The sequence below is a fragment of the Bombina bombina genome, chromosome 7, assembly GCF_027579735.1.
Source record: "Bombina bombina isolate aBomBom1 chromosome 7, aBomBom1.pri, whole genome shotgun sequence".
NCBI classification, from domain to species: domain Eukaryota; kingdom Metazoa; phylum Chordata; class Amphibia; order Anura; family Bombinatoridae; genus Bombina; species Bombina bombina.
Window position 1 is genome coordinate 294853690 of NC_069505.1, and position 20384 is coordinate 294874073.

The following is a 20384-nucleotide window of genomic DNA, read 5'->3' on the forward strand; positions in this document are numbered from 1 at the left end:
TTAATCCCATTTCTACAAGCTTTACAAGTAACACACGGGAAGAAGCCTCTTATTTCCTCCCCTCTTAGATCTTTATCTTTAAGGGGTCTTTCTTTCTTCCTTTTAAATTCGCTAGGGGCTAAAAGTGTTTTAAAATTTTTTGTTTTTTTGTACACTATCCTTGGGTATGGGGGGAGCTTGTCTCCAATCACCGGGTCATTTTTTATAAAATGTATAACACTATTTTTATAATATACCTCTATTTTACAATGAAATATATGATTTTAGAGTGGTATTTGTATTTTAGATTTGTATTTAACATTAAGATAGAAATTGTGATATCAAACATGAATGGGTTTATGAATGACTGTAGAATGAATTAGAAAATCTGAATAAACATGTGTCTTTGCATTGATTCCCACATTTAACATATGCTGGAAGGAAATGGATAATTAACAAATCAGGAGCTACAGCGGGGTATTTAAAAAAGCGCAGGTGCAGGGTAAAGTATCTTGACAAAGACCCATACGGGTTGAAACGCGTAGAGGATTCACCCTGCCACTACACAAAACTGGTATTCTGCTATTAGTCTATCTAACAGATGGAGACTGGAGGAGAATTTCTACCGCGTACTGTGTAAGTACTGAAGAGCGGTAACAGAATCAAGATTAGAGGTCTTCTAACACCTCGTAATAGACTTGCGCAAGTCTGAACTACCTGGAGGTTCCGGAAACCAGGTGACGTAGGAATCTTGGAAACCGCCAGTGTGCGGTCGGTTGTTTGTAGCAGAGCGGCTGAGATACAAAGTGGAGTCACGGTAAGAAGGCGGAGAGCCTTAAATTACACAGGATCATAACGGAGATTTCCATAAAGTATTCAAGTCCCACAGACTAACCTTTTTGCAAATCTTATACAGCGCCGGTGAAAAAGACCGACGGCTGTTGGGACTTGGGACAATCAGTTTTGAAAAGAGACTAAGACTTGGCTTTTTACCTTGCTGTAGCGGACCTGTCAGATGTTTTATTGTTTATAAACTTTTATGATAAACCTTTGACCAGGAACAGACATCATTTTTACATCATTTTTATAAACTTTTAACCAGGAACAGACATCATTTTTATCATTATTTAAGCCATTTCATAGAAATATATCACACTTTATGTGTTTGCTGCGATTTCCAGCATTCATTTATTGATCTTGTTCATATATTCTATTAGACATTATTGTTTGTTTTAGAGAGTGTGTGAACGGTTGTATGATCAACTATAGTTGGGAGTGAATGTATATTGTATTTTTGTTTTTGAGCTTGACTATTAATTGTTGATTTAGATCTGTCCATTAAATAAATATTTTAATAAATTTAAGAGTATATACCCACAGTGTATTTGATATTATTCTCTTAAGTTTTATCTATTCCCTATAGAGATATTTCTTTCAACATATCTACTTAATCTCCCGCTTTAAGCGCCCACTGTTTTATAATAATTTTTTGTATTTAAACTGTTACTATCCAGGAAGGGGATAGTTTCACAGTGAGGCAGTGGAGATTAGATTCAGAGCTTCACCCACACTATTGGTTTAAATTAGTGTATTTATAGGCATTTTGAGGTTTGGGAAACTTTGCCCCTCCTGGTAGGAATGTATATCCCATACGTCACTAGCTTATGGACTCTTGCTAATTACATGAAAGAAATACTATTTTGGATACTGGTGGTTCCTTCATAGTGCAAACAAAATTGTGAGTAGATTTTTTTTACTTTTAAGTTACTCAATTTTACAAGAGACTTACGCTATGTGGCGTCCCTTTGTTTTTGTTTAATCTTGGAGAACATAATCGTGTCCCATATGATTTGAAGCAAAGCACACCTGGGCAAATCCAGAGCTATGTGATCCGTGTATCATATTATGGATTTATTGTTCTCAGAGACTATATTGTGATTCATTAATAGTGATTATTTTATTTTTTGTGATAATTTTCTATGCTTTTACATCACTAGCTATTGGAGTTTTATCACTGGGTGTACGAGTGTGCCTTCTTAAGTGTTCTTTTGGAGTGTCTGTTATAACATTTCTTTAAAGGACCAGTAAATACAGTAGATTTGCATAATCAACAAATACATGATAACAAGACAATGCAATAGCACTTAGTCTGATTAGTAGATTTTTCAATGTTCAATGTTATGTTTCTTTCCACTCCCACTGCATCATGTGACAGCCATCAGCCAATCACAAATGCATATGGTATATTCTGTGAATTCTTGCACATGCTCAGTAGTAGCTGGCGTCTCAAAAAGTGTAAATATAAAAAGACTGCATATTGTGTTAATGGAAGTAAATTGGAAAGTTGTTTAAAATTGTATGCTCTATCTGAATAATCATGGAAGTTTAATTTTGACTTGAGTGCCCCTTTAAGCATAAAATATTTAATTGTATTATATTATATATATATATATATATATATATATATATATATATATTATTTTTTTAAATTACATGAAAAGGGTGGACATAAATAATGAAAGTATATTTCCAGTCTTTAATTTTCATAAATAAGCATCTTATATTACAGTCTCAAAGTTTTTCCTCTCTCATTAAAGGGACACTAAACCCAAACATTTTCTTTCATGATTCAAGTAGAGAATACAACTTTAAACAACATTCCAGTTTACTTCTATTATCTAATTTGCTTCATTTTTTAGATATCCTTTGTTGAAGAGATAGCAATTCACATGGGTGAGCCAATCACGTGAGGCAATTATATGCAGCAACCAATCAGCAGCTCCTGAGCCTACCTAGATATGCTTTTCAGGAAAGTATATAAAGAGAGTGAAGCAAATTAGGTAATAGAAGTCTATTAGAAAGTTGTTTATAATTGTATGCTCTTTCTAAATCATGAAAGAAAAAATGTGGGTTTCATGTCCCTTTAAACCTTATAACAACATAAAATGTAAATACATTTCAGAGTATGCATGAAAACAAACCTGGATCTGATTGGCACTGGTGCGTGCAGAGAAATTAATGAAGAAAGGAAAGAATTTATCTCTGTCTAAGTTGTTCATTAACTTGTCCTTCACATAAACAGATTTTCCAGTGCCAGTTGGTCCTACAAATAACAACGGCCTAAGAAAAAGGTAAAGTTTATGTCAAAAGAAATATAAATGGAAGTAATGTAAATACAAACGTGTCAAACAATAACTGATTATTTAAACATTTTACAATGAAAAAGGTGTGCTATAGAGAATTGCTGACATTGCCCAAAGTTCAGAAAAAACATATTTGAGAGTAGAACAATAGAAGTGAGCAAAGAAAAAAAGGAGCACCGGCTGAGAGATGAATAAAAGTATCCTTTATTTACACCGTATGGTGTCAAATTAAAAATTCCACATTAGCGGCACAATATGGAGTTACATAACGGAGTGGTCAGCAAATGGCAACTGATGCGTTTCAGCTAGGTAGCCGTCCTCAAAAGCTGCTGAGGCAGCGGTAAGAATTTTTACTATTACCTAAAGGAAACTTTGTGATAATTTGATACGAGAGTATTCACACTGGCCCCAATCCTGACTACAGCAGTTTATAGACATTAAAAATACCTGAGAGGGATACCCAGCTCCTCGTGTAAGTGCTTATGTTAACTTTTTTGACAGAGTAGAACAATGAAATGGAATTTGGTCAAGCAGAAGGAAAAAATAGAAGAATGAAAGAAAGGTTTCAACCAAGAGAACTTTTCAGGTCAGAGACTCAGATGAAAAAAACATTCCATAGAGTATACAACGCCAAGATAGGTAAACAAGACAAACAAGTAATTTTTATAGAATAAGTTACGGATGTTAAAAAATGCCAGCTGAGAACCTATGAATGTCTCACTTAGTACTTAAAACAACAAATAAACCAGTAACTAATGAAATTACCTGTCCCATCCATAAGACAACAAGATCTACTAAATAAACCAATTAGTTTTAAAGTAATTAATAATTATTTAAAAAAAAAAAAACCACTTTCTTTAGATAAAGCCTGATGGACCTGCTAATTACACCAATTACTATTATAAGAAATATAGGGCAAAATGAATACCTGATCTCTTAGTTATATTTAACTTTGTAGATGTTGAACAACCATTTTGAAATCAATCCCTAGAAGCCCATATAGCTCTCATTCCCAAACCAAGCAAAAGCCCTGATAAAGTAGAAAATAATAGACCCATTTCCTTACTAAACACAGATATTAAATTGTATGCTAAATGGATGAAGGACAGCCTCTGTCTTGTAATGACTTCTATCATTTAAGGAACCCAAGTAGTCATTGTAAACTCAAGAGAAGAAAACTATAATATGGTGCGGGCCATTCAATTGATAAATTATGCTAAGGATTATCAGCTATCGCTTGAGGCGATTTACGTAGACACAAAGAAGGCCTTCAACAGTGTCTGTTTGACTTTTCTACAACCCATGATCACAAAATTTGGAATAGATCAGGTTTTCATAGGCAAACTTTTTGCACTATATGCCTCAACCTCTGCATGTATAAGAATAATAAATTGACTCTTTCAGACCTTCAATAAAGCCAATGGAACCCGATAAGGGTGTCTGTTATTACCTATTTTATTTGCACGTGTGGTAGAAGTGCTAGCTATCCAGATAATAATGAATGTCTACATAAGGGGTTGCAATTAGCAAACAAAACCAATATAATTTTGCTGCACGCAGATGACATACTGATATTCTTTTCACAAGCAGTATCGTCCCTGCCTATGAAGCTTTAAATGAGTTCTATGGTTGAAATAAGGAAGATGGGCTTACAACACATAACCAAAGGCCATGGTTGATTTTAATGACCATAATCACCAGCAAAAGACAATTATATAAGCATGGGGCTCCATGTACTAAGCTGTCAATTCATCCGTCATTTTAGACGTGGATAAACTCGCCGTTACTCGCCGCGGGCGAAATGGTGTCCGCTGTCACTATGTACTAATAATCCCCCAATAAATAGACAAGTCTAGCCCGCCGCGAGCAGTGGCGGATTATTGATAAATTTGACGTCTCGCTCGCCGCGACTAAGCTGATGTACTTAACTTTCAGTTGAATTGTCTGGCCAATTATTAACACGTGACATGCAAGGTGTCACGAACATCATAGTAGTCGCGGGAATAGAATTTTGCTCCTATAAAAGTTCAACTTATCTAAACAACTTTATTATTGTTCTAAATTTTTTGAAGAGTGATAACAGAGCGTTATTTTTGTAATATTTATTTACAATTTGGATATGGCTTCATCTGGATCTGATAATATATAAATATTAATATAAAAATAATTATAAAGATTGACAACTATACAATACAAATTTAAAATATAGATTACTCTTTAATTACAGTCGACAAATTTGGCGCAATTTATGTACATGGAAATGAGAGACAAATTAGACGCCAGTTATGCTGTACAATGCAGATATTACTGCCTTTTATATATGTCTAGACTGGCGTCTAGATTGACTTTCCTATTGTTTTGTACCTTGCCCGCCACCTAAAAGGTGGCGAGGCAAAAATAACGAGGTGGGAGTGGAAATTGTAGCGAGCGGACAAATAGATTTTTTAGTACATTCGTTTTTGGCGAGTTGGTGGTCAAATGTGTCTAATTACAGTGAAAAATGGAGAGGTAGCGAGGTTTGGCGGATAAGTACGCTCGCAATTTTAAAGATGCGAGTTTGAACATAGTTGACGACTTTGTACATATCAGTTTGCGAGTTTTGACGCAAGATTTGTTGCGGGTAGCTCGCTGACTGCTTAGTACATGGAGCCCATGGACTCAAATTATACAAAAAAGTGTTTTAAATATTATAGATAGACCGGTAGCTTACTCAAATAATAATTAATTTTTTTAAAGTAATACATTTTAAACACAGGATTGTGATATACATGCTATTAAATATGGAAACTTTTTTTATATTGTATTATATGTTCAATATCATTTTGGTATAATTTGAATGCTGTTGTTAACGTAAAGAAACAAAATAAATGCACTTCATTTACTATGACTCTTCTATTTTGGTGGACTGTGCAAAAGCTAAAAAATAATATATCTACTTGTACTAAGAAAGTGACATAAAAACACAAATGCATCCAATTTGGGATTATCAAATGCAATGTTGTCTGTAAAATTATTGATATGTTGTTTATTGAGATAACTTACATTGCATGTCTGATACACATATCCATGAGGTAGGTATATCTGACAGTGTCCATAGTCGGAACAATAATGTCTTGAATTTTCGTATTCTTGTCTCCTATAGCTGTGTTTTTAATAGACTCGTTCCAATGAACCCATCGCCCTCGGCCTTTAAGCTTTGATAAGAGAAAACAAAGAACAAGGTTTTATATATATACGGTATATATATATATATATATACATTTATTTCCAGTTTCCCATTTCTTTAAAAGAACCATTCAATAAAGTATAATTACATATGTAACAAATGCATCATAAAAAGAGAAATCATTGGCACTTAAATTTCAAATGAACAGTACATTTGTTTCTGACAAAATTCAAAATACCCTTCCATTTCCCTGGCCCTTGTTTCATGTGAGTGAGACCCATACACTGTGTGACTGTGCACATTTTGGCAACTCGCAAGTTTTTTTACATTTGTATGCCCGGTCTGAATCATGAATGTTTAATTATGAATTTAGGCCTAGATTTAGAGTTCGGCGGTAGCCGTCAAAACCAGCGTTAGAGGCTCCTAACGCTGGTTTTGGGCGCCCGCTGGTATTTGGAGTCAGTGATTAAAGGGTCTAACGCTCACTTTTCAGCCGCGACTTTTCCATACCGCAGATCCCCCTACGCCATTTGCGTAGCCTATCTTTTCAATGGGATCTTTCTAACGCCGGTATTTAGAGTCGTTTCTGCAGTGAGAGTTAGAGCTCTAACGACAAGATTCCAGCCGCCTGAAAAAAGCAGGAGTTAAGAGCTTTCTGGCTAACGCCGGTTTATAAAGCTCTTAACTACTGTACCCTAAAGTACACTAACACCCATAAACTACCTATGTACCCCTAAACCGAGGTCCCCCCACATCGCCGCCACTCGATTAAAATTTTTAACCCCTAATCTGCCGACCGCCACCTACGTTATACTTATGTACCCCTAATCTGCTGCCCCTAACCCCGCCGACCCCTATATTATATTTATTAACCCCTAACTTGCCCCCCACAACGTCGCCGCAAGCTACTTAAAATAATTAACCCCTAATCTTCCGACCGCAAATCGCCGCAACCTACGTTATCCCTATGTACCCCTAATCTGCTGCCCCTAACATCGCCGACCCCTATGTTATATTTATTAACCCCTAATCTGCCCCCCACAACGTCGCCGACACCTGCCTACACTTATTAACCCCTAATCTGCCGACCGGAGCTCACCGCTATTCTAATAAATGTATTAACCCCTAAAGCTAAGTCTAACCCTAACACTAACACCCCCCTAAGTTAAATATAATTTTTATCTAACGAAATAAATTAACTCTTATTAAATAAATGATTCCTATTTAAAGCTAAATACTTACCTGTAAAATAAATCCTAATATAGCTACAATATAAATTACATTTATATTATAGCTATTTTAGGATTAATATTTATTTTACAGGCAACTTTGTAATTATTTTAACCAGGTACAATAGCTATTAAATAGTTAAGAACTATTTAATAGTTACCTAGTTAAAATAATTACAAATTTACCTGTAAAATAAATCCTAACCTAAGATATAATTAAACCTAACACTACCCTATCAATAAAATAATTAAATAAACTACCTACAATTACCTACAATTAACCTAACACTACACTATCAATAAATTAATTAAACACAATTGCTACAAATAAATACAATTAAATAAACTATCTAAAGTACAAAAAATAAAAAAGAACTAAGTTACAGAAAATAAAAAAATATTTACAAACATAAGAAAAATATTACAACAATTTTAAACTAATTACACCTACTCTAAGCCCCCTAATAAAATAACAAAGACCCCCAAAATAAAAAATTCCCTACCCTATTCTAAAATACAAAAATTACAAGCTCTTTTACCTTACCAGCCCTGAACAGGGCCCTTTGTGGGGCATGCCCCAAGAATTTCAGCTCTTTTGCCTGTAAAAAAAAACATACAATACCCCCCCCCCAACATTACAACCCACCACCCACATACCCCTAATCTAACCCAAACCCCCTTAAATAAACCTAACACTAATCCCCTGAAGATCTTCCTACCTTGTCTTCACCATCCAGGTATCACCGATCCGTCCTGGCTCCAAGATCTTCATCCAACCCAAGCGGGGGTTGGCGATCCATAATCCGGTGCTCCAAAGTCTTCCTCCTATCCGGCAAGAAGAGGACATCCGGACCGGCAAACATCTTCTCCAAGCGGCATCTTCTATGTTCTTCCATCCGATGACGACCGGCTCCATCTTGAAGACCTCCAGCGCGGATCCATCCTCTTCTTCCGACGACTAGACGACGAATGACGGTTCCTTTAAGGGACGTCATCCAAGATGGCGTCCCTCGAATTCCGATTGGCTGATAGGATTCTATCAGCCAATCGGAATTAAGGTAGGAATATTCTGATTGGCTGATGGAATCAGCCAATCAGAATCAAGTTCAATCCGATTGGCTGATCCAATCAGCCAATCAGATTGAGCTCGCATTCTATTGGCTGATCGGAACAGCCAATAGAATGCGAGCTCAATCTGATTGGCTGATTGGATCAGCCAATCGGATTGAACTTGATTCTGATTGGCTGATTCCATCAGCCAATCAGAAAATTCCTACCTTAATTCCGATTGGCTGATAGAATCCTATCAGCCAATCGGAATTCGAGGGACGCCATCTTGGATGACGTCCCTTAAAGGAACCGTCATTCGTCGTCTAGTCGTCGGAAGAAGAGGATGGATCCGCGCTGGAGGTCTTCAAGATGGAGCCGGTCGTCATCGGATGGAAGAACATAGAAGATGCCGCTTGGAGAAGATGTTTGCCGGTCCGGATGTCCTCTTCTTGCCGGATAGGAGGAAGACTTTGGAGCACCGGATTATGGATCGCCAACCCCCGCTTGGGTTGGATGAAGATCTTGGAGCCAGGACGGATCGGTGATACCTGGATGGTGAAGACAAGGTAGGAAGATCTTCAGGGGATTAGTGTTAGGTTTATTTAAGGGGGTTTGGGTTAGATTAGGGGTATGTGGGTGGTGGGTTGTAATGTTGGGGGGGGGGTATTGTATGTTTTTTTTTACAGGCAAAAGAGCTGAAATTCTTGGGGCATGCCCCGCAAAGGGCCCTGTTCAGGGCTGGTAAGGTAAAAGAGCTTGTAATTTTTGTATTTTAGAATAGGGTAGGGAATTTTTTATTTTGGGGGTCTTTGTTATTTTATTAGGGGGCTTAGAGTAGGTGTAATTAGTTTAAAATTGTTGTAATATTTTTCTTATGTTTGTAAATATTTTTTTATTTTCTGTAACTTAGTTCTTTTTTATTTTTTGTACTTTAGATAGTTTATTTAATTGTATTTATTTGTAGCAATTGTGTTTAATTAATTTATTGATAGTGTAGTGTTAGGTTAATTGTAGGTAATTGTAGGTAGTTTATTTAATTATTTTATTGATAGGGTAGTGTTAGGTTTAATTATATCTTAGGTTAGGATTTATTTTACAGGTAAATTTGTAATTATTTTAACTAGGTAACTATTAAATAGTTCTTAACTATTTAATAGCTATTGTACCTGGTTAAAATAATTACAAAGTTGCCTGTAAAATAAATATTAATCCTAAAATAGCTATAATATAAATGTAATTTATATTGTAGCTATATTAGGATTTATTTTACAGGTAAGTATTTAGCTTTAAATAGGAATCATTTATTTAATAAGAGTTAATTTATTTCGTTAGATAAAAATTATATTTAACTTAGGGGGGTGTTAGTGTTAGGGTTAGACTTAGCTTTAGGGGTTAATACATTTATTAGAATAGCGGTGAGCTCCGGTCGGCAGATTAGGGGTTAATAATTGAAGGTAGGTGTCGGCGATGTTAGGGAGGGCAGATTAGGGGTTAATACTATTTATGATAGGGTTAGTGAGGCGGATTAGGGGTTAATACATTTATTATAGTAGCGCTCAGGTCCGCTCGGCAGATTAGGAGTTAATAAGTGTAGGCAGGTGTCGGCGACGTTGTGGGGGGCAGATTAGGGGTTAATAAATATAACATAGGGGTCGGCGATGTTAGGGCAGCAGATTAGGGGTACATAGGGATAACGTAGGTGGCGGCGGTTTACGGAGCGGCAGATTAGGGGTTAAAAGTGTAATGCAGGGGTCAGCGATAGCGGGGGCGGCAGATTAGGGGTTAATAAGTGTAAGGTTAGGGGTGTTTAGACTCGGGGTACATGTTAGAGTGTTAGGTGCAGACGTAGGAAGTGTTTCCCCATAGGAAACAATGGGGCTGCGTTAGGAGCTGAACGCTGCTTTTTTGCAGGTGTTAGGTTTTTTTTCAGCTCAAACAGCCCCATTGTTTCCTATGGGAGAATCGTGCACGAGCACGTTTTTGAGGCCGGCCGCGTCCGTAAGCAACTCTGGTATCGAGAGTTGCATTTGCGGTAAATATGCTCTACGCTCCTTTTTTGGAGCCTAACGCAGCATTTGTTTGAACTCTCGATACCAGAGTTAAATTTATGGTGCGGCCAGAAAAAAACCCGCGGAGCGTTAACAGCCCTTTTACCGCCGAACTCTAAATCTAGGCCTTAGTGTTTCTTTACATTTTCCTTATAAATTGATTATTGCTTATATAGTACCTCATACACATAATCATACACCAAGCCTTTATCATCAAAGGGACATTCCCACTTTCCTACTCCAGCCGGAAGGCGATGTTCTTGGGATTTTCCTGATAGAATTTCTTTGAGAAAAGCATCAAACTTGATTCGACTATCTGAGTCACAACAGCCCCCAATGGACCAAACAATGGAAAAAGCAAAGCAAGCCTGTAGACAAAGAGAGACTTATATCACTAAACATTAAGATTATTTCATATGACCCAGCACCTGAAAGTGTTTATCATTTATTAAATACCAGCTCAAGCCTTGATCTATTAAAAGGGACTGTAAACAACTTTAGATTTATATATAAAATGTTTAGTTATACACAATTAAACAACTTTGCATTATCATTTTTTTATTTTGCCCCCTTTTCATGTAATTTAGCATGAAGTAATTTCTAATTCTCAGACTTTGAAATGCACCTGCTGATTTATCAAGGCTAACGCTGCTACATACATTTCCCTAATTGGTTTTATCAGATAACAATTGCAATTCATTGTATTTTATACTAACTTTATAACAGTGACTAGATTTGTTGTCTGCGGACTAAAGCCCAGATTGGCTCCTCCAAATAAGGCAAATGGTGGGTATTGAAAATTATTGCCGTAAACAGAATGTTAATTTGTTTTAAAAACGTTAAGACTTGGCTGATATGTTATTCTATAGCAACACAACATAAATGTCTTGTAAAGCTCCTTACCGTCCCTTTAATAAGCAATATCGTCAATATCATCACAAAATACATCCAGTTATTTATATTGGCATAATGAACTTTAAAGAATTAAAATACATGGTTGTGTGGATAAATTTTTTCTATCTTTAGACATTTTTTTAAAGGTTCCTAATTTATTTGTTTATTTGGTTTTGCGTGTCTAAGTGTAAACTTATTTTTAACGTTTGTCACTATTTTTAAATATGTGTTTAACCTGTTTGCTTTTGAATCTTGCTACATTTAGCCACCAATCAGCAAGCGCTACCCAGGTGCTGAAACAAAAACGGGCCAGCTCCTAAGCTTACGTTCCCGCTTTTCAAATAAAGATACCAAGAGAACGAAGAAAATTTGATAATAGGAGTAAATTAGAAAGTTGCTTAAAATTGCTCTATCTGAAAGAAATAATTTGGGTTTCATATCCTGTTAATGATAGGCCTGTATGACAATGGATATACTGTCAGCAGTATAAAAGATGATTAATAAACCAACCACAGTACACTTACCATAACCCAGGTGCGAATGTTTTTATTTGTTGGGTCTTCTTCTACTATGTCAAAAAGAAGCATTCCAAAGAGTCGAGTGAGTGACACCACAACATTACTATCACTCGTAGAGACAAGTTCCTATCACAAAAATAAGCATGATATAAAAGTAATTGTATAAGGGAAATAAATCATGCATAAAATTACTTCAGTATCAATAGTCATGAACTAGCAGTGTCTTGCTGTGAAAAGCTATAAAACTGCTCTGAGATAAGAGGCAGTCTGTAGTGGCTTAGAGACAGGCAGACATTTCAGGGTTTAAAGATTTTAAAGTATATCAATATAACAATGTTGGTTGTGCAAAGCTGGGAAATGGGTAGTAAAAGCGTTATCTATCTTTTTAAAAATATTTTTTTTTTTGGAGTAGGCAGTGCCTTTAGGAGCAATTTGATATCAACGCAAGCAACAATTTGCATGGAGTGCCCTTAGAAAAGTCAGCCATTGTTGCCCCAACCTCCTAGATAATATTTACCAATTTATTCAATATATGATATAGAGAGTTGTAGCTAAAGATACTTATTTTTACTTTTACATTAGTAATTTATATACTCCCCATTTAATCAACTAATTGTATGCATGAGAGATTCAGCTACAATTAAAACAGTTTTTGTGTCTATAAATTTATCTAGTAAATGGCTGGATATGAGGATAATTGTGATAACCAATTGAAATGTATGAGAATTAATCATAAATCTCCAATCACATCAAACGTTTATATCCTAAATGCTGCAATACACAACATACGCACCTTGCACTGTTTACGTAGAAACCTTAAGGAAGGCTGGATCAGCCATTGAAACAGACCGTCAAGAAGAGCTAGATGTTCCTTTGCTCTCAGGGCCTGTGGGAGCGTATAAAGCCAAGATTGCACAAGCGGCATCCAGCCTAGTTGCTGAGGCTCTAGGTAGATCATACCACAGCGACTTACGGTTGCAGGCTAAAAGAGTAAAATTGTATTAAACATATATAACATCCAAGTGACACTACAAGACCGTATTTCTAATTTATGTAAATCCCATACATATTCTTATTGAAACTTGTTAACCTAAATATTTTTTTTCGCTATTAACCTCTTAAGGACATATGACGGAATATTTCCGTCATAAAACAATTGAGCAAACTGAAAGCTGTGTCCTTAAAGGGTTAAAGAGACAAAAGAAAAACAAATTAATGAGTATTAGATTTCCAATTTGACTACAAGAATTTTTGCACTACACTTCTGTCTGCAAAAATACTTCTAAAAAAAAGCTGTGTGATGCACTTCCGATACTCCGCTATACTTGGAGTGCAATTAATGTCACGTATGATGTTACTGCTGGTAATTGGAACATGTAGGCTGCCCATTTTCAATTTGGCATATGTTCTTTAAACGCCAACAAATCTCAATTTGTCTGAAAATGTCTATATTGTGCTACAGGATCTTTTAGTATAATGACTTCCCACATTAATAAACAACATGATCCTAGATTTTGTACATGGGAGGTCACTATGGAATTTTCTTCAGTGAAGTGTAAATATGTTTAATATAATTTTAAGCATTATAAACTAGCTTCCTTTGAATAAGTCAGCAGTTCTCAAGTAAGAAACAAGCATTTCTGGATTGAGTTGCTCATTTTTACAATTTGCAACACAGATATTTATAGGTTCTGGAAGGGAGGGGCAGTAGGAGAAAGCCCCAAAACTATGTCAATTCTACAAAATGTGGGATGGTAGCGAGTTCTGCACTGGATACCCAAAACGGCGACAGGAATAAGTAGCCGGTGGGAGCAGATACAACTTACTGTAGGGCACCCAGATTTTACTCATACCCTTCTCCAGTTATCTTATAAGACTAATTTATATTTGGCACTTTAAAGAGAGCAATTGAAAATGTCATAGTCTTGTTTTTAATCATATACCTACAGATGGTTGCTACCACCCAGCATTAAAGGGACAATATACACCAATTCTCATATAACTGCATGCAATAGACACTGTTATAAAGAAGAATATGCACAGATACTGATCTCAAAATCCAGTATAAAAAATTACTTAGAAGCTCCAAGTTTAGCACTGTTGAAAAGGTTAGCAGGAACACCCACAAAATGGTCTGGAAAGCAAAAAAGCAGACACCCCCTCCCCTGCATATGAAAAGACTCTTTACACAAACAGAAGCAAGCTGGAATAGGTATACGTCAGTATACTGATAAACCTTTGGGGCTTGGTTAGGAGTCTGAAAATTAGCACAATGTTATTTAAAAATAAGTAAAACTGTAAATTTTTACCAAAAAAAATCCTGTGTGGGCTAAATAAATGGATTATCTACAAAACAAATCTAGTGTACAATGTCCCTTCAATACACAGATAAAAGTTGTACCTGCCAGCTAATAATATTGTTTTTATTTTTTATGGGAGCCGCGTCTGTCTGCTAATAAGCACTTTTAACACAGCTTTATTCATGCTAAGGACTGGGCAACCACATCTCTTATTTCAGTTATGTCTGCTCAAGAATGTGCTCTAAAACAGCTGTGTTCATTGAATGTGTCAGTTTATGAAGTTCTATTGTCAGCTAATGAGGGATATAGGCATATCAATTAGGTTTATCAGAGATGACTACCAAAATTGATCAAATGTATTGTGCCTGTAATACAGCTATATGAGTGTCTTTCAACCAATAACCATTAAACACATTTGTATGAGCTGTGCATGTCGGCCAATAAGCATTATTATAGATGTATCACATGTCCCTGACAGCCAGTGAGCACTAATACAGCAGTATGATTTGTGCCTGCAAGCCAATAAGCGATAATAAAGCTTTATTGTGTTGGAGAGCCAATCAACATTAAAGTGATGGTAAACCCAAGCTTTTAAAAAATGCTAGGATTTACAATCACTAACAATAAAGTGGCGTTTCAGTCATCAGTTACTAAAATATAGGTGCTAAACTCACCCTGTCTGTGCCGCGACAGCTCGCAAAAGTCAGCAGCTTCGGCCGCCCACAACACAGCGTTCTTCACCACTGAACCAAATGCTGTGCGTGTCATCATGTCATCTGACATTTATTTGCTACTATTTTATGTGCATTACAGAATATAATGTTGCTTTCATTTCTCTAATATAAGGTGAAATCCAACAGCTATTTATACTGATAGATAACTGGTAATGTTAAACTCACCGAGGCCTGGGATAGATCCATTGCTTCAAAGATCAGGCTCATCTGAGGAGACATCTGTATGATTTCACCGCTCATCAAGCAAAGCTAGAAAGACAAACAGAAAATTATAGTTTAAAGGGAACTTAAACACTTAAATTTAATGCTATGAAGTTTTAATGCCCATAGTGTAAATTATAATGTTATAAATCAAACTACATTTCTTCCCCCTTCATATATAAACCTATCTTCTTATTATTTATTTTGTAACTCTGTTTCCCCATTCCTTTGCTCTTCTGTCCCGGCACTGCTGAAGTGCTGGGGACTATTCCGGATGTGGCTAAGCTCCTGGCTGTGAGCGTGCACGCATTAGAATATCTCTCTTTTGCAATACCAGAGGCACACTTCGTTGCCATTAAACACAGCGATAGCAGCGATCGTAAGTGTGCCTCTGGCTCAGGAGAACTGAAAGCGGCAGCTATCAAAAAATACTTAAATAAGTTTGTTAATTGTGCAAAAAATAGATTGATGAAAATCAGCTCCTCTAATACAGCTGTCATATAAATGGTGATGAAGCTCGCTCTCAGCAACTGAGTGAGCGAGCTTCATAGATGCAGGAGACATTTTATGTTGTACGCATGCGCATTTCTATTCACTGGAGCGGGCGCCACGTGACCCGTGCTCCAAAAGTAACGTACATTACAATATGGCGGCGCTCATCATGTTAAACAGGCTGCAGTTGAAATTAAACTTTCAAAGGGATTTACATAATCAGAAGGTCAATTGGTATTTTTATAATAATAAAAAGGTTATTCCACAATTTGTATACTTAATAAAATATATAATTGTTAAATGTAGAAGGTGTTTAAGGTCCCTTTAATGTGTCAGCTAAATAACTTGAAAGAGCTTAGTAAAAATAAAGCTTTATAAAAAATAAAAAAAAAGGGTATGTGTTTTATCTATGAAAGGTGGAAGTCCAGATACAGATGAGAAGGTCAATAATGTTATCATAACGATGGATAGAAATAACAATTGTTAGACTATGGAACTTTACAGGTGAATTTTCCTGATCCATCAGTAAGATGTATAAATATACAGTGTGTGTATACATCAGGGCTCAAATTTTCCAATTGCCCACTAGCCATTGGTGAGTAGAAAAGATAGCGAGGGATTGTTAAATTGACATTCACTCACTATCAAAAGGCTGAGCATGTGAAATGCTGCTGTAACAATGGAGTGTTCGCCTGAAAGTGCAGAGTCGCCGTGAAGGTGGAGCACAGTTGCATCTGTGCTGAAAAGGAGCATGGGCGACACGGAAAGGCAAAGGGGAAGCATCGTCAGCACAAGTGTGGCTTATGTGACATATGTAGGGCCCTGATCTGGCTGATTTGAGGTCTGAGGACATTACAAAATGAGGGGATAGGAGGCCATATGCAAATAGAGAAGGCTGATTGGTCATCAGTAACAATTTAGTAGCATTTCTAAATTTATGTGGGAGAGTTTTGGAGCTGTTTACATAAAAACTTGAGCAACAAAAGGTAGCTTAAAGTGAAGATAAACTTTCACGAATGAGTGCCCGGTTTTTAAAAATACTAATAAAAACAAGGGCACTTTCATTCATGAAAGTTTACATCTCACCGGTTTTGTTAAAAAATGTCATTAATGAAGAATCTGACTTCCTCCAATCATGTCGTGGCCGCCTCAGGCAATGTTTGCTCTGGGGGGGAGCCGTGATTGGAGGAAGCCGGATGACGTAAAAAGAGACGAGCGGCGGGCGGGGGAATGGCTGCTCCGGCTTGCAAGAAGAAAAAGGTAAGTAAAGTTCCCCTGTTTTTAATAGTAGTTTTAAAAACCGGGCACTCATTCGTAAAAGTTTACCTTCATTTTAAGAGATTTTTAATGCTTTTAGATATCCTAGTGAGGTTGCAAAGTAGGGGAATGTGCTTAAAATATTAATTTAAAGGAATATTGTGGGGGAATAAGAAATGTTCTGTACCCATAGAACAGTTCATTTTAGCAGATAACTCACTTAAAGAAAACAGAATTTATGCTTACCCAATAAATTTCTTTCTCTTGTGATGTATCGAATCCACGGATTCATCCATACTTGTGGGATATTCTCCTTCCTAACAGGAAGTGGCAAAGAGAGCACCCACAGCAGAGCTGTCTATATAGCTCCTCCCTTAGCTCCGCCCCCCCCCCAGTCATTCGACCGAAGGCTAGGAAGAAAAAGGAGGTGACTGAAGTTTTTTAAATAAAAATATACTACATGTCTTAGACAGGGCGGGCCGTGGACTTGATACATCACAAGAGAAAGAAATTTATCAGGTAAGCATAAATTCTGTTTTCTCTTGTAAGATGTATCGAGTCCACAGATTCATCCATACTTGTGGGATACCAATACCAAAGCTTTAGGACACGGATGAAGGGAGGGACAAGACAGGTACCCTAAACGGAAGGCACCACTGCTTGTAAAACCTTTCTCCCAAAAATAGCCTCCGAAGAAGCAAAAGTATCGAATTTGTAAAATTTGGAAAAAGTATGAAGCGAAGACCAAGTCGCCGCCTTACAAATCTGTTCAACAGAAGCCTCATTTTTAAAAGCCCATGTGGAAGCCACTGCTCTAGTAGAATGAGCAGTAATTCTTTCAGGAGGCTGCTGGCCAGCAGTCTCATAAGCCAAACGGATGATGCTTTTCAGCCAAAAGGAAAGAGAGGTAGCCGTAGCCTTTTGACCTCTCTGTTTACCAGAATAAACAACAAACAATGAAGATGTTTGACGGAAATCTTTAGTTGCTTGTAAGTAGAACTTTAAAGCACGAACCACATCAAGATTGTGCAACAAACGTTCCTTCTTTGATGAAGGATTAGGACACAGGGAAGGAACAACAATCTCCTGATTGATATTCCTATTAGAAACAACCTTAGGAAGAAACCCAGGTTTGGTACGCAAAACCACCTTATCTGCATGGAAAACAAGGTAAGGTGAGTCACACTGTAAAGCAGATAACTCAGAAACTCTTCGACCCGAAGAGATAGCTACTAAAAACAAAACTTTCCAAGATAGAAGCTTAATATCTATGGAATGCATAGGTTCAAACGGAACCCCTTGAAGAACTTTAAGAACCAAGTGTAGGCTCCATGGCGGAGCAACAGGTTTAAATACAGGCTTGATCCTGACCAAGGCCTGACTAAATGCTTGAACGCCTGGGACATCTGCCAGACGTTTGTGTAAAAGAATAGACAAAGCAGATATTTGTCCCTTTAAGGAACTAGCTGATAATCCGTTCTCCAATCCTTCTTGGAGAAAGGACAAAATTCTAGGAATCCTAATCTTACTCCATGAGTAACCCTTGGATTCACACCAACAAAGATATTTGTGCCAAATCTTATGATAGATTTTCCTGGTGACAGGCTTTCTAGCCTGAATCAGGGTATCAATGACCGACTCAGAGAAACCACGCTTTGATAGAATCAGGCGTTCAATCTCCAAGCAGTCAGACGCAGAGAAATTAGATTTGGATGTTTGAATGGACCTTGGTTAGAAGGTCCTGCCTCATTGGCAGAGTCCACGGTGGAACAGATGACATGTCCACCAGGTCTGCATACCAAGTCCTGTGTGGCCATGCAGGCGCTATCAGAATCACCGAAGCTCTCTCCTGCTTGATTCTGGCAACCAGACGTGGGAGGAGAGGAAACGGTGGAAATACATAAGCCAGATTGAAGGACCAGGGCACTGCTAGTCCTAGCAGTTAAGCAGGCAAAGAGAATGACTAGGGGGGCGGAGCTAAGGGAGGAGCTATATAGACAGCTCTGCTGTGGGTGCTCTCTTTGCCACTTCCTGTTAGGAAGGAGAATATCCCACAAGTATGGATGAATCTGTGGACCCGATACATCTTACAAGAGAAATAATGTTCTCAGGCAAGAACTTGATTTTTTTTTTTAATTCATAGTAACTGCAGGGACACTTTCTTCTACCCTGAACAACTACCACTAATTCTTAATTAGATAGCTTTTCTATAGCAAATAATGAAGTATTGACAAGATCAGTATAGGTAGCAGTTTCCTCAGGCAAAATCAGCTATTTCAAATGACTATCCGATTTATTAAGCTAGAGGCCACACATGGTTAGTTGTTCAAGTTACTACACATGCAAAATAGAAAAAAAGGAAACTGGACACTAAACAGATTTGTCCCTGTCACTGCTACTTTAGATTAAACCTGCCCTGCTGTACACAACTTTGCACCATGTGAGAGGGAGATACATTATGTCTATACACTGCCTAATTGACAGCAAATGTATATTTCTTTTATGTAATTTGCAAGAGTCCATGAGCTAGTGACGTATGGGATATACAATCCTACCAGGAGGGGCAAAGTTTCCCAAACCTCAAAATGTCTATAAATACACCCCTCACAACACCCACAATTCAGTTTTACAAACTTTAACTCCTATGGGGGTGGTGAAGTAAGTTTGTGCTAAAATTTCTACGTTGATATGCGCTTCTCAGCATTTTGAAGCCCGATTCCTCTCAGAGTACAGTGAATGTCAGAGGGATGTGAAGGGAGTATCACCTATTGAATGCAATGGTTTTCCTTGTGAGAGATCTATTTTATAGGTTCTCTGTTATCGGTCGTAGAGATTAATCTCCTACCTCTCTTATTCAGATCAACGATATACTCTTATATTCCATTACCTCTACTGATAACTGTTTCAGTACTGGTTTGGCTATCTGCTATATGTGAATGGGTGTCTTTCGGTAAGTATGTTTTCATTACTTAAGACACTCTCAGCTATGGTTTGGCCCTTTATGCATTAACATAAAGTTCTAAATATATGTATTGTACTTATATTTGCCATGAGTCAGGTTTATGTATATTTTCTTTTGCAGACTATCAGTATCATATTTGGGAAAAAAACATATTTAGGAAAATATTTTTCTTACCTGGGGTATAGTCTTTTTTCAATTGACTGCTTTTTTATTATATTTCGTGGGCAAAATTAGGCTTGCGAGGGCGCAAAATGCCAAAGTTTATTGCGTCATTCATGGTGCGAGAATTTTTTTGGCGCGAAGGTACGTCGATAACGCAAATTCATGATTTACGGCGTCGTAGTTGACACTGAGTTCCTTGTACAAGGTTGCGTCTACAATGACGCGAGTGTGTCATTACCGGATGTTGTT

The 20384-nt window shown here is 37.1% G+C and overlaps 1 protein-coding gene across 1 annotated transcript in view; it reads right to left on the reverse strand.

Annotated features, from left to right (window-relative positions):
• DNAH12 (dynein axonemal heavy chain 12) overlaps window positions 1-20384 on the reverse strand; it is a 300387-nt gene that overhangs the window by 131390 nt on the left and 148613 nt on the right. The window contains exons 32-37 of the mRNA XM_053689370.1: window positions 15227-15310; window positions 12821-13009; window positions 12034-12153; window positions 10795-10983; window positions 6165-6316; window positions 2961-3099 (exon numbers count right to left, since the gene is read on the reverse strand). Of these exons, the coding sequence (XP_053545345.1) occupies window positions 2961-3099; window positions 6165-6316; window positions 10795-10983; window positions 12034-12153; window positions 12821-13009; window positions 15227-15310 (873 nt within the window). The remainder of the gene's footprint in view (window positions 1-2960; window positions 3100-6164; window positions 6317-10794; window positions 10984-12033; window positions 12154-12820; window positions 13010-15226; window positions 15311-20384) is intronic.